The 15,774-nt window shown below is 42.2% G+C and overlaps 1 protein-coding gene across 1 annotated transcript in view; it reads right to left on the bottom strand.

Annotated features, from left to right (window-relative positions):
* ANKRD13A (ankyrin repeat domain 13A) overlaps positions 1-15,774 on the bottom strand; it is a 352,335-nt gene that overhangs the window by 106,241 nt on the left and 230,320 nt on the right. The window contains exon 13 of the mRNA XM_069214719.1: positions 7,734-7,897. Within this exon, the coding sequence (XP_069070820.1) occupies positions 7,734-7,897 (164 nt within the window). The remainder of the gene's footprint in view (positions 1-7,733; positions 7,898-15,774) is intronic.

Here is a 15,774-nt window from a genome sequence, read left to right on the forward strand (position 1 = left end):
CTGGACAAGGGAAACTTATCCACATGACTGGGATCTGTCACATCAGAGATGTCTAGAAAGAAACTGAATAAGCAGCATCGTGGGTGACGATTTTAATGGTGGGCCTGAACCAAAGAGTGAGCATGTAGGATTCTGGCCAGGATTTAAGAAAAATACCATGACCAGGTCTCTCTTGCACTAGTGTTCCTGACTGCACAAAACAGACATTATGTAAATAGGGTGTGGTCCAGACAACTCTTGGCTCAATGATGTGTTAGTATGAAGAGTTGTATGAGTCTACAAAACCAGATGATACTCTTAGAAATGTATTAAGATATGGTGTTTATTCATGTCAAGAATAATCTTGTCAGTCATGTGGCTATGTAGCCCATGGAAGAGCTGCCAGCAGAGCTGCTGGGGAGGTTTGTACTGCTTCACTTGTCTGATAGGATCTGTTATCAAGCTGATAGCTGTGGCGGTGCCCATACATTATCTGATGTCGACATAATCAATGTCTATGAACAACGTTCAACATACCACAATGAAAGCAGGGAAGAATTTTTCTAGTCTTCCAAGTATTCCATTTATTTTTGTACGCTGATAAAAGTTTCAACACAAATAACAGACAAAACTAATTCAGGTAAAGTTATTACATTCCTTAATGAGCATATGCCTCCCAGTTTCAAATATCTCTACAGCAATTGGAAAAAAGGAAGGGGGCTGTTATAGTTAAGGAGCATCTTTAAGTGAAAGAAATACATTTGCCATTTTGGCGGACAATGAAGACACTGATCGCTCAATTAGTCTTACTGCCTACATGGTGTCTGCGGCAGCCCCCCATAAGGGCAGAGGAGCGTCGCCCCCTTGCTGAGCACTTAATTTATTAGATCGTTCAGCGGATTTCAACACAGTCAGAAATCACTACATATTACGCTAGAGGCTGGTATACTGTGGAATGCAGGACTGTGCTTTGGCTTGAACTGAGTATTTTCTTTTGAACATAAAACAGTCTTTCAGACTTGCCACTTTTACTTCAAAGTGTACCTTTGTAGTCCTTCAGAGGGCTGATTTATCAATGCTTATCTCTGTCCTCTAATGGCAATGATTAATCGCAGGAATATATTGTTTTGTAAGTGTGCTTGTCTTTAAATTGGTACCTTCCATGATCGAGGACTGAATGCAGTTTGGAGCACATTTTCTAAAAACTGGCAGGTGTATTTGTGTTAACCATCCGGAATTAAAACTATTGACAGTTGCAGTGATGTACTGCTCTATTAATTGTTTTAGTGTATACTGAGCCACAGCAAGACCACAATGGTCTCTTCACTGCAGAACAATAAATCTATTCAGTTGGAACGAACGTGTAATTAATAACCAAGTAAAAAAGGCAAATTTTGGATTATCTTAATAAGGATGGTGCAGATATTGCCTTTTTACAGAAAACATACCTGGTTTAGAAATTGAATCCATTCACGGTACTACACAAACCGAGGAAGATAGTTTTAGTTAATAAAAAAGGACATTTGGAATGCTAACAATTATTAACAATAGAAGATGAAAGGCAGTTGTTAGTGAAGGCCAAACTAGACACAAAGGAGTTTACCTTTGTTTATGTATATTTTTCAAATGTCATATCCAATGAAAAACTTTATGAGATCACAAATACATAAGAAGGGCTAAAATTAACTTCAAAGACAACTGTTGAAGGTGATTTCCAACTATTATCCGATTCACTGTTTGGAGTGACTTTTGCAAGGTAAGTGGTAGAAAAGCACTTAAACTGCAAAATGATCTAAATGTAATTGATGTCTGCAGAATAAAGAATCAGTAAGGAAGACAGTACTCTTTTCATTCTGCACTGCATAACACATTTACTAGAATAAACTATTGCATCATCTCTAAAAGGTAATGCTAAAAGTTACACCTACTTCTATTGGCAGTATACACCTATCAGACTATGCTCCAGTTGATATGGTCTTGGATATGGAGGAAGAAATCTCTGGGACACCTTACTGATAACTTAATGCTATGCTTTTTGCTTATAGAGAAGACTCATTGTAAATTCTCTGTAGCAAGTCAGATGAAAACAAAAGGAAAATTAATTGAACATGCTGAGACGAAAATGAAGGAGCTAGGGATGGAGCAGACTTAAGAATAAAAGCTATAGTGAAAATATATGAAAATAATAGAAATAAATACATTAGAGGTGTAAATGGCCTGATACACACTAAAATAGAAGTTTATCGAATGGTATAAACATAATGTGTTACTTTATAGATTCTTACTTTACAGATTCTTACTTTACAGATTCTTGCTGTATTGAAACAGGAAAAACAAATAAACAATCTAATAAAAACCTTAATCATAGTAAAACAAATATAATGATAGTTGGCACACCGCCCTGTACCTGGGCCAAAACATCTGGCTGGATACATCAGGCAACTGTTGTATAGCCATTGTAGTGATGGCTCGGGGCACGTTATTTTACCAACTAGGACCGCTGCTTGTGCCCTTCAGCCTAGTAACATTTTATTCTGTTTGATTTTATTAGTTCAGCATCAGCCACATTTATGGTGTTATTTTCTTTTCTTTATCTAGGTGTTCTTTCGCCTAGGAAAGCACTGTGTTTCTTAACAAGACATTCTTTTTTAACTTTGTGCTTTCCTCAAGGCTGCAACAAGATAGGGTTGCCGGCATAAATGGTACACCACGTCTCTAATGTTCACAGAAACACACACATCCTAGGTAGGGACATTTTTTCAGAATGTCAGTTGTTTTATAATAAAAACACCTCTTTGTCCCATGCATGCTACAGGGAAATTCCAGCCAGAGGATCACAACCGCATACTGATTGACTTTGCTACAGCTGCTTGCAGAGACTACTGGGTTCAAGATGGTGTCTCTATAGACAACAGGCTTCCATGCTCAGCTATGGGGGATGATGTCTCCCCAGGGGGGATCTTGAAGGGCGGATTAGGGCTTATCATGCTGTGCTCTAACAAAGCTTAGGTGGTAATCGCATATATTACGCATAGTGACAGTATGGTGGGACTTTTCCTGTGTTTCACTTTTCTTGTCATCATTTTGCTTCTATTATATTTCATCATTCTAATTATTGTGTTTCATGACATTTTATCTAAGGCACAGCTGATTCAATAAATCCTATTGAACCATTTTCTGTCTCTGTTGTCTTTGCATGTGTGTGATTAATGTAACTAAGAGAAAAGGATGAGATCTGATTCAGCACAATTTCCCTGAGAAGTCATTTTGTTATGCGCCCGGTTGCCACAAATCATCCCTGCTCTTGGGCAGAGACGAGACACTGCTAGCTAGTTGGAAACAGATTAGGCTAACAGTTGTCACATGTGTGGGACTGGACTCAGTTCCCCACAATTCAGATGATGCTGCCGCCCAAATCCAGCAGCCTCATTAGGATAATGAGACCCCACACAACACAACTGCCCTCCCCATCTCTCTATTCCAAAATCTGGGAATCTTGCTGGATTACAATCTCGCCATGCATGATGAAATTTCAACATTTGTGTGCAACAACCTTTATCATCTTTGTCTACTCACAATAGATCTTATTAAAAAGTTTGCAACTATCTACTAGCTAAGTTGCAATGATTTAAAATTTCAGCGATTTGAACGCATAACGGCCTCCTGTGGCATAATTCTGTATCGTCAATTTCTAAAGATTTGTAATGTCTGCTGGTTAGGGTGCATACAATTCAAGTCACTGATATACAATGCTATCAGGGCTCAGAGGCCTTTTTTCCTTTAACAACATTTTAGAACGTATCTGTCTCTCAGAACCTTGTGGTCTGCAAGATCCAAACAAGCTAACTTGCAGTGGCATGCATTTTTAACTTCTACAGACAGCTTGTGGAACTCACGCAGTCTCCTAAGGACCTTGAAGCTCCCTCTGCATTCAAACAAAGCTAAAAATACATATTTTTTTGCAAGAGTATGTTCTTGTTTTTTTCTTTTTCTGTCAGGAGTCATCTACTTCTCATTGAAATAACTGTCCAGCACCATGAAGTAACTCTGCTATGTATGTGCTATGCAAAAATTATACCCAACCTCTTAGCAGCATTCGCCACAGTATCCCACTACACCCTTACCAAGAGGCTTCACCACATCGGAGTCTCGGGAGATTTGCTCAAATGGATCACCTCTTTCCTCGACAAAAGAACCCAGAGAATACGTCTATCTCCTTTCACCTCAGAACCCAAAAAGAACATCTGAAGTATCACCCATGGCTCATCCCTCAGCCCTATTTTGTTCAACACCTACATGACAGCCTAAGCCAACATTGTCAGGACCTAGGGAATGAACATCGTATCCTATTCAGACGACAAGCTCATTGTCTCCCTATCAGAAGACCTCTTCACCATGAAGGGAAACTTCTGCAGTTACATGACTGGCATCATTGACTGGATGAATAAAAACTGCCTACAAATTAACAGACAAAACGGAGGAGCTGATCTTTGGAACAACAACTCCCTTTGGAATGTCTCCTCGTGGCTTTCTGAACTAGTAACAGCGCCCAGCCTGATAGACCACGTGTGCAACCTTGGCATCATCCTGGACAAGAAACTCACCATGAAAACACAGATCAATTGCGCCTCCTCTGCCTGCTTCCTCATTCTTCGCATGCTCCGTAAGATCTTCAAATGGCTTCACATCAGCACCAGACAAACCATCACTTAAGCCCTAGTAACAAGCCGGCTGGTCTACAGCAAGCCACTCTATGTAGAAATCACCACACACCACCTGAAGAGGCTGTAGAGCATACAGAACTCAGCAGCCAGACTCATCCTCGAACTCCCCAAATAGACCTACATTTCCACCCCCACCACCCCACCCACCTCAAGAAGCTCCACTGGCTTCCCATTCAGAAGAGATGCCAATTCAAGATGCTGATCACAACCAAGGACCAGCATACATCAACCACCGCCTGAACATCCAACTACCCTCCAGGCACCTAGACCCCGCTTCCCTTCCCCTCGCACCACCCTCCTGCATCCACTGAAGCAACAGCGAAGAACACTCCTTCTCCTACCTTGTGGTAAAATCCTGGAACAACTTCCCCCTTCATCTACGGGCATCATCTTCTTTTCGGGAATTCGACTCAGACCTGGCTGTTCAATCAAGCACCTTAGTAGCTTGTTCCCAGTGGCTGGATTCCCTCGCTGGTGAATAGCCACACTCTATGAATCTGATCTGATTGATTAAATGATACTTAACCTTACATATGGTGCACTGTGCTTTTACCGTGTTCAGCTCATCTTTTTTTCACACCTTATTTTTTACCATTTTATTGGCCTGTCAACCTACTGCTATCTGCTAATGAAGTACTGGTGACTCTCTGAACAAACTGGCAAAAAATAGTTCTGAATTCAATCTACTATTTGCATACAAGCACAACAAACATGAACATGTGCACTTGGGCATGCCCGTCTTCGGATATGATAACACATGAATGCCCAACCTATTGCCCTTATGTTAGTTAACTGTGAAAGAGAGTGGATTCAAGCTACTGCCGGCACCTAGAGGTGCATTTGTATATACAGCAATTAGAGATCATAGCTTTTTATGTGTGATTTGTATTTAATTCCAAATAAGCATACACGACTGACAGTTTTAGTTTATGTTTATTGAAGACTATCTATGTCTGCCTTACCTAGCTAAACCTCTACCAACCTTTGGTGGCTCAAGCAGAGAAGCAGTGACATGCTTCTCCTCGAAATCCCCGAGTATAAGACCGTCTTAGCTCACAAACAATTTTTCTCTGGTGCTGCCAGGTCAGCGCTGAACTCTACCACCTGTGACCTCCAAAACCTAACCTGTCTGACCACCTTTAAAAAACATCTCAGGAACCAACGTTTTGTACTATTTGGCTAGCTACTTCATCTTGAATAATCCTCATTCTATCCATCTGAAGTACTCTTATCTCAAAAACTGCTTCAGATCATTTTCTACCCCACCAGTAAACCTTCCCAAACACTCTGCCTCATCATCAGAAAGGACTGAAAACAACTCATTTGTCAACCACTCAAATTTCATAACCCTATCCCCGCCTATATGTTTGGTGAAGATTTTAATGTAACCACACCAAAATATAATCTTTAAATATAAAGTACCCAAACACCTCACGGTTCTGGTGTGCTATAATATGTTTAAAATAAATAACTAAATCAGTGGGTTGGTGCATTGCCATTAATTGCATTTAGCTAACCACTTTAAGGCTGCATACGTGGATAGAATAAACATGTTTCAAATCTATTTAGCAACATTGTGGGTTTTAACTCTACTGTTGGGACTTCAAGATTAACTTTAATGTAAACCAATCGAGATTCGCTATGTGACTGGTAATTAACTGATTTAAATTTTATTGCATTTTTCTTTTTATATGCATATATGACATGTTAAATTAATATGAAATAAAGTATTTAGACTGGTTGATTTGCACTTTATACTCTAACCATGCCTTTGTGACATATTGTAGCAAAGAAAATACATTTTAATGTTTTTCTTATGATGTGCAGGGTTTGTTCCCAGCAAATGACCACAGGACGCCCAGAGTTAAGTGTACCCTTATTGAAAGGAAGGTGAAATCTACTTGCATGCCCCAAATCGACAAGTAATTTATACAGCTTGCCAGCACAAACTTTCAAGCGAGCAGCACACTGAACCTGCAGCTCATCGCTTAATTGCCACATCACTTTCAACATTGTGTGAAGGAATTTTTGAATTGTGTGAAGGAATTTTTGAATTGTGTGAAGGCATTTTCAACTATGCACTCTACTGGAAGCCATGGACATCATGATGTATCCTCTCCTGGGGCATGCACTCCACTGGCAGCCTAGGTCTCAAATATCTCGCTCTGGATGAAACATCAGGGGCTGCTTAGATATTCAATAGCAGAAAAGATTTCAGTCCTGCTCATTTAGTACTTAATACCTCAGCCTCTGCTCTTCTCTATAATCTCAAGGAATTAGTCCCAAGGAAAGAACATAGCCGTAGGTGTGCTATAGCAGATTAATCCAAAGCAGACAAAGCTGGACTATTCACTTCAACATAGAGCACCCAGTAGGTTCCTGCTGCAAGCACCATACCATACTTAGTTTAGAATGCCCTTGTCCATAGACTGTGCCTTTCATTTGCTAGAATTCTGGAAAGCTTTAGATGATCCAGCCTCAGGTTGAACCCAGCAAAAGCTTCCATGCAACGGAAATTAAGGCTTCCTGATTCAAGGCATCAGACAGGCTAACCTGTGGAGGAGCATATTGAACCAATATGATTAGTAACATTTGGGGCAGCAGGACAATGTCTTCCACTCCAACCCCACCGTATTGCTAGGCATCATTGTCTGGGTCAGAAGGACTAGAATGGCATGACTATTGTTCTGGGATTCCTCTAAATCCCTACAACTGGTGTCTTTTAGCCCCTTTAGGCTTGGGCCCATGCTGGGGAAGCCATGTTATGGGAACCCACTCTTACTTGGCTAATTCCTTTAACCCTGGAAAAGCACTTCCCACCCTCCCTGTGCGAAAGTAATTAGCACTTTGGTAATGGCAATTTATTATTAGCAAACAGATTGTACATTTAAGGAGTTCACAACTGTAATAAAGATTTTATAAGCGTAATGATAAACTGTGGTAAGGTATTGGTAACAAACAATACCCAATGCTGAGTGAACATTTAGAATAAAAAAAGATCAAGAGTATAACCAAATCATTTAGACTTACAAGACTCTTGGTAGATTCGAGCAAACTCTGTTGTATAGCAAACTGCATAATTTCATCCTCTTCCTCATCCCGAATGTGCACACTTCTTCCGTTTTCCTGAATGTGATAAGTCGGTGGTATGGCAAACACAGACTGGTCAACCTCAAACTTCGAGGAACAAGAATCTGAAATAGTAATTTTAAAACCATTACTGAAGGAAGAAATAACTGGCCTGATAGTTGAATGCCAGGAAACAAAGGTATTTTTCTATACATTGTGTTTCCTGTAAAATGATGGCCCTCATTCTAAGTGCCCGAGTACTTCCTAATTAGAAGCAAACAGGTTTTTACACCCGATCTGACACTGCAAGACAGGCAACATCACCACATATCAGAAAAAACACCAGAAAATGTGCTCAGGGAAAATCAGCCCAAAAAAGGAAGAACATGTGGAAATGGTGTGTACGGTCTGATGCGCTGGTTTTCTCTCTTCAACTCAGGTGGTATTGGCATTTCTACAAGAGGTTTTAGTACATTCAAATCCTGGTGGTTTTACCACAGCAAAATGCTGGGCCATTGAAAATGAAGGCCAGTGTCTCTCCAACAAGTGGATCTGGCAACGCTTCACATATTACTGCTGGTCAAAATGGCCTGCTCCAAGTTTTTATCTACTGCAGTGGAAATAATGTTCTCTATCACCAGTCATTTCTCAATATTTGTAAACAGTAGATCATGTGGAAGCATATTATTTTTTTTTTTAAAGAAAGTTAAAAAAACAAAAAACCTGCAGTTCAAAATAACTTTCACTATTAAAGTACAATTAAGAGATCACAGCACCTTAAAAGCTCTAGTAAAATAGCATAAGTAATAAAAATTATGACCATAGCATGGAACAATGCTCGTTTGCTCAGATTTCGCATGCTTGATTTTGGACCTTCCCACTCTAAGGATTGTAGAAGCTTACTGTCCCTTGATGCATGGCAGAGTCAGTCAGGCAGTTCATTACTGATGATAAGGAGCGATAATTGATCCACACAGACCCAACTAAGCTATACTGCTGGTGTAACAGGGAGGAGGGTGGGATGTTTCTGCATTCAGAGAAAATACTCATGATAGGGCATCTGGATAACGAGTCATTGCAGGGTTGGCCCAGTATAGAAAGAAAGGTTAACGGGGGTGTTGCCTAGCGGAGCTTGGAGTAAGACGCGCCTCGTCTTATCTATGGACCCCCGTCAGTCTTCCAGCACCATCCTGGGCACTGGGACCATGTATGAACAACGCTAACTAAGGTGTGATACACAAGCCCTCTTACACCCCCACTGCACACAAGGGGAAGGGAGGGCTGTCAATTCCTCCAACAGCAGTGCTGGGAATGGCATCACAATCTCCACTGAGCAGCCTGGTCTGACCCGCTCGGCCAGCCATCTTGTAACAGGGAGACCGCGGTCTGCCAGGTTGGTGGTGACGGTGTGAGGCAGGCCGATTTAGACCTCTACGGAGCCAGATATCGGTGGATGGAGCTGTCAATGCAGGCGCACCTGGGTGTCCTGGCTCCCGCCTAAAAGAGGAAACTTGCTGGTGCACAAGTGCACAGCGGCCTCCGGGGTGTGGCCAGACACCAAGTGGCCGCCATCCTACTGAAGGCCATGCTGCACACAATAGCACAAGGACCCACAAAGCGGTGATCTCGTAGCAGAGGGCCATATGCCATCTAGGGAAAGCAGAGCAGATTGGTGGCATGAGCGGGCTCTTATATTTCTGCTCCGACCACTGGGGGTTTGACTTCGAGCATACTTTGGGGTGAATGCAGATGGATACGCCACTATCTTGAAAAGGAGAGCCCCGCGGCCTGCGGGTTCCACCCAGTGAATTTGCAGCTCTTATCTTCAGACCAGTCTGACAAGAGGACACAGCGGTGAGCAATGACTGAACGGGCGCACCGCCATCTTCATACCTCTGGTCCTATTTGAGCTTACTGTTGGGGAAGCAGCTTGACTGGCCCCAGCACCGGGGAGGGGAGCGAGTCATAGGTCGTCAGCAGGCCTCTCTTTCCCCTCCGCTAAACCCCACTTGCGGCAGCGGAGCCATCTGTGCCGGCACTGGGGGATACTCAGTGACCTCCACCAAGACAATGAGCGGAGAGGCAGCCTGACCCTAAGACTTAGACGGGCTGCTGTGCATGACTAGGCTGGTTAACTGAGGGCTGCCCTGCGCTGGAAAGTGAATCTTTGTGGTTCATCTGGAACCCTAGGCTGGGAATACCCACTGGGATGCTTGCACCTGTGATTGTGGCAGACTAACTCTCTCCCTCGACTCCTATGGCTTTCTGGTACAGTGAGTATCTGTCTCTTGGTCCCAGGGACTGGTTTGAGGCACTTAATTCAAGTCTTCTACCTGTGGGCCTGTGACTTCAGGGCCGGTAACATTTGCAGCCCAGAGGGCGGCAGCGTACTGGCAACTACAGCACAACTTTTCTACCCACCCCACCACCCCTTTACCTTGTTGGATCCGGCAGGAGCCCGGGGGAGGCTGCACTCTTGATATGCGGAGAGCCACCACGGGCCCTATGTGACCCTCTTCTTGACCCCATAATAGGGATAACCTCACCAGCTCCTTGAGGCCCTCTGCCCACTGCATGGCTGCAGATACTCTTAGGATCAATGTGTAAATTCACTACAGTGCAGTACTAGCCGCATGGTACCCCTGCTGCAACTGAGTGAAGATGCCGCCTTGGGCCGATCTGACACTTACCCTCCAGCGCCCCTACACTTGGACACTATGGGCCTGATTACAACTTTGGAGGACGGTGTTAAACCGTCCCAAAAGTGACGGATATACCACCTACCGTATTACGAGTTCCATAGGATATAATGGACTCGTAATACGGTAGGTGGTATATCCGCCACTTTTGGGACGGTTTAACACCGTCCTCCAAAGTTGTAATCAGGCCCTATGTCTCATTTCAAGTCCACCAAAGACACACTAATGGGGTCCACCACAGACAACCCTGTAACTTCACTCTGGAGAAAATCCCCCATATCAGAGATGGAGACAGCAGGCCCTCCTTCTACCAGTGCGGATGGGAGCGCGACCCCAGTGCCCATCACACAGGACTATATGAACCATTTTCCCCAAGATATCCACGCTGCAACATGCTGGCTAAAAACAGACTTTAAATCTTGTATCCAAGATATTCGGCGTGCTGTCTCTGTGATGGGGGGGGCATGTGGACGACCTGGAATGAACAGCTGATGCTCGCTCGAAGGACCAGGAGATGCCGTGGCACAGATTAGCGGTGATTGAGGAGTAGCAAATAGCACTGCAAGCAAAGCAGGAAGACCTGGAAAACAGGTGTTGCTCGAACAACAAGCACATCAGGGAAGAGGAGGGCAGCAACATTATGGCCTTCACAGCTGTGCTCTTATAGATGATTCGTAGAGATAAAGAGGCCGCCCTTCCCTCCTTGGACAGGGTCCATCGTGTGACATCCGCACCTGGGTGAGCTGACCTACTCCCTGACATTCTGATGTGAATCCACTTCTTTACGGACAAAGAAGCTATGATGCGGGCTTCCAGAAGCAAAGCAGACCTGGTGTTTTTTGTGGCTACACCATTCAAATTTTCCAGGATCTCTCTCTAGTTACCGTGTGTCGACGTCACGACTTTAAGCAGATCACTGATAAACTATGAAAGATGGACAACACTATCAGTGCGGTCATCCCCTTGCCCTCTTGTTTCCCTGGGAAGGTAAACAACTCGTCATACGCTCCCTGGCAAAGGCAAGGCATCTTCTGGACCTACCTGCCGATCAAGACACAGACTCATCACCACCACGTTTGCCAATTAGAGAAGGCCTGAGCCCCATATGAACCACGGTGCGGCCCCACCCCCCAGACAAGTGCCACAAGAAAGCAGCATCCCAAGAGACCAAACGTATCACCATCCAACAACTCCGGAACATGGAGAAGAGCTCCTCCCCGGCTCCCTGTAACATTGAGACAATTGTGCATTATCACGCTAGCTGGCAGGCTACCACTGCAGAGGGCATATCATCCAAGCCATGGGACACTTTATGGCTTGGCTTTGCTTGCCTATGCACATTGTTCTTGGCTTCCAATTGACCTTTCTCCTGTCCAACACAATTGCTTCTGGCAACACTTTGCTGTATTGTCTCATAAACTCTTGAATAAAAAGATTATGAGTTTAAAAAAAAAGAAAAAAAAGGTTTACCTGTAAATATGGTTTCACATTTTGAAATGTTTCTACATTCACATGCTTTGCATAATTCTACCATCTATAAGTTGAGTCTGGAAGTGTTCATATTGGTCTTTTTTTTCCTCATAGATATCGACTTGGGTGGAATCCTTTGACTTCAACCGTAAGCCCACAATGCCTCCCGTAAGAGTCTTCCTTTTTACACCTTATTTTGCATCAACTCTGCAGAGTGAAGGGTGGGTCACACGGGAATCTATAAGACGTACAAGCTGCACAACAAAAGTTGCATTTTGTAGTGTGGAATCTCTTCTAGATTCACATGCTGTACCCAGATTACATAGTGGTGCTTCCCCACTGTGGAGGGGGTTTGAAGTGGGAGTTAAACTAGATATGAGTTTTAAAACTATTTGGCCTTGCTTGTACAGTTTCATTTTATACCTGAAAGTCAACAAAACAGTGTTTGGTTAAAGTACATCATGTTGACCACGTTGCTGCACTGCAGATGTCTTCTAACAAGGCATTACCAAGAAAAGCTAATGTTGCTCTTTTCATTCTTGCGGTTGTAGCATTGTGGAGTGTGCCCTTGGTTTAACTTCTCTGTTTCTTCGCTAATTGTAAGCACAATTTGCTTGTATTACCCATTATGCAATGTAGCCTTTCGTGACAGCAGGGCCTACAAATTGTGAAGTGTGGGTTAAAAAAAATAGTTCATATTTACTAACGGGCTGAGCCTCCCAAATATATTACATTGTATCTCTTTTATCTAGAGTATGTAAGACTCTTTCTGCTGAATCACTTGGAGTCTGAATACACACAGCTGGTTGTACTGCCTGACATGAAAAGGTGATACCATTTATGGCAGCGCTTCCCAATCTTTGGTCAGCGCTCCCCCAGGGATCCATGACATTCCCAGAGGGTCTGCAGGGATCTCAAGGCCTAGGCTGGCAGGAAGGCACATCTCTAGCTGGGCCCTCTTGACAAACACATGGCTGTTTTAAATTTGTTACTTTATTTGTGTAGCAGTTTTAAAAGCACTGCAAAGTTATTTGTACATCCAGCAGTTTGCGTGAAAAATTAAAAGTGTCAAAGTAACTCTGGTGATTAATGTACCTGCTAGAGAGAGATGGGTGTGTTTTGTGTGGTGGCAGTTTTGACTCATCTAAGGTAGCACAGATGGTTAATTTGCCTGCTGCACAGAATGTGTATCAAGCATATCAAAGAACAGTATTTTATGTGCATAGCACAATGGGTTACTGCATTTGTCACAGAGATTCTTTTGTAACTGTGAAATTCATAAGTTACAATCATAATCTAGCACAATGAGTTATGAACTGCTATTAAAAAGCTGCATGCCAACTACATGGTAAAAATTAAAAAGTTATGTTTTTACTCAGTCTTCCATTATCCTGATGATACTAAAAATTGTTTGCATAGAAGTGAATTCCTATTATTTAAGTCAATAATAACCACTGTGTTATGTTCGGGATCCTGAGCTAGTGCTTCTCCAGACCAAGCACTCTTAGAAAATGCCTACCAGTATGGATGACGTTAATCCTACACCTTGTAGTGCCCTTTGCCTTATGTAACATTTTCTATACACTGTATGTGTGTAATGTAAAGTGCTCCAGCACCCTACTCTGGTATGAGAAGTGCTTTAAAACAACTGAAACACATGTGACAGAGAGGCTATGGCGAGATGAGAGGAATTAAGGTTTTACTTCCTTTCCGCACCACATACTTATGTGGAAAAGCTTTCTCAGATCGTATGTACCTAAAAAACATAAATACAGAAAACGCTTGGGAAATGTAGAATCTGGCTGGAGGATTCAACTTCCTGAAATAAAACCAAACATTGAAAAGTTAGTCACTAAGATGGAGCACTAACCTTCCAAAAAAAAGCTTTCGATTTTTGCACATTTTTTCAATATAAAACAATAAAATCATTAGCAATTCGAGTATTTGTTTGGTGTGTTCTTGTTGGTGTATTTTTTGCGAATTACTGTTTGAAATTTAAATCGTACAAAATTTCCTGTGGGTCCCCGGATTCCTGTAGTGATTCAGGGAGGGTCCTCAAGAGTCAAAAGTTTTAGAACCACCGACCTATGGGATAAAAAGTAGATTTATCCTCATAAAGCACAACATTTTGTTGACTTGTAAATGTTTTTTCAATTGGCAGAACTTGCAATTCACTAATTAGCTTTAAGAAATGTAATTATTATTAATAAAAAATAAAGTGGTTCCAATAAGATGTCGTGAAGGAGCCATAGGCAAAGGTTTAAGTTCCACTGAGCTAGTGGTAACCCATAAAGGGGGTACACATTAGTTTATCCCTTCCACAAAATCGCCTGATAACTTACATTGAAGAGAGTTCCTTTATATACTTCTTTTAAACGTGCTGCAATGGCTGATAAATTCAGTCTTATTGATACAAAACTTAAATAATCGTTTAACTAATCACTGGTTCGCTAGTTAGCAAGCCTAAATTATTATTATGTGAACATGAATTGAAATATCTATGCTACTTCACTTCATAACATTTTCTGATTGTTGGTTTCTTTGCCTCCTTAATAACAGCCACATATTTATCTGGCAAACATAACTGTTGAAATTCTACGACTTCAGGAGACAAGCTTCCAGACACAATGTATGAGACTATGTATAAAAATCTCTCCTCCTTGTTTTGTCAGTAGATCCCTGTGTGTACTGGAGGTTTGATTTTGTGTTGGCAGGATATCTCCATGAGATAGAAGTACCAATTTTGACATGGCCATCTCTGTGCTATTAACATTATTAGTGTTATATCATTGTTTTACATTTGTTTATTACTGTCAGAATTCTAGGTGTCATATGAAATAAATATGCACATTTCCAGTACAAACTTAAGGGTAGAGTAGAGCATTCAGTTCCAACTGGACATAGTAATGGCTGGATATGAAGCTTCATCTTTTAGCATTGTCTGCACTGCAAAAAGATACTACATCTGCTTTTGCTTATGTTTTGAAAATGTGATCTACCATTTTTCGTTACAACTCCCATTCATGTGTAATGCTTTGTAGCTGCTTATGCTGTCTGCTTGTAAGAGGTCTATACCTTACAACGTGGTGTGCCATCACCGTTATTTCCTATGCAAATGAACAGTTCCTTATTTCTTTTGATAAGTTTGATAATAGACACTGTTCATCCCTTTTGAGGTAAACATTGCTGTTGTGTTGTCTGTCACGACTGCCACAGCCTTGTTTTGTAACTGTCATTGAAAAGCTTTTAACACCAGAAAAAACTATTTAGTTTTCAACTCTGAGAAATGTATCTGTTTTACTGTTTGTTACCACTTAACTCTGATGCTCAGGTTGTATATCGGTGCATAAGTCCAGAGGGCTGTATTGATTGTTACGGAGATGCTGCGGCAGGTCCTGGGGGTACACGTGGCGAAGGCCTGGATTTTGTCTTTTTATTTCTTGCATTTCGTTGTCTTCTGTCTGTCAGTTTTTTGGCTGAACAAGTGTTGAGAGTCATCAGAAATGGTGATGGCCAGAAAGGTGTCATACCATTTCTGCGATCTGTGTAGATGATACAGATGGTCTTGATGATGGTGCAGGTGGGGAGGGGAGACAGCAGAGTTCCATCAGGGTGGGTTATTTCCTGTGAATTCCTCATGCTTACAATGAATTCTTGCCTGATTTCTTTTTTCCACTACTGCTCTTTAAATGCAGGTATGTGCGCTTTGGTAATACTAAAGTGTGCACCTCCCTGGCTAGCATCAGAATGCTATATAGGTAAAAAGCCCCGCTGGGGACACGTGGGGGGAAGGGAAAAGATGGTGGAGGTAGAGCTAGTAGCAGGGGTAATAA

This window comes from Pleurodeles waltl, chromosome 11 (genome assembly GCF_031143425.1).
Source record: "Pleurodeles waltl isolate 20211129_DDA chromosome 11, aPleWal1.hap1.20221129, whole genome shotgun sequence".
Taxonomy (NCBI): Eukaryota; Metazoa; Chordata; class Amphibia; order Caudata; family Salamandridae; genus Pleurodeles; species Pleurodeles waltl.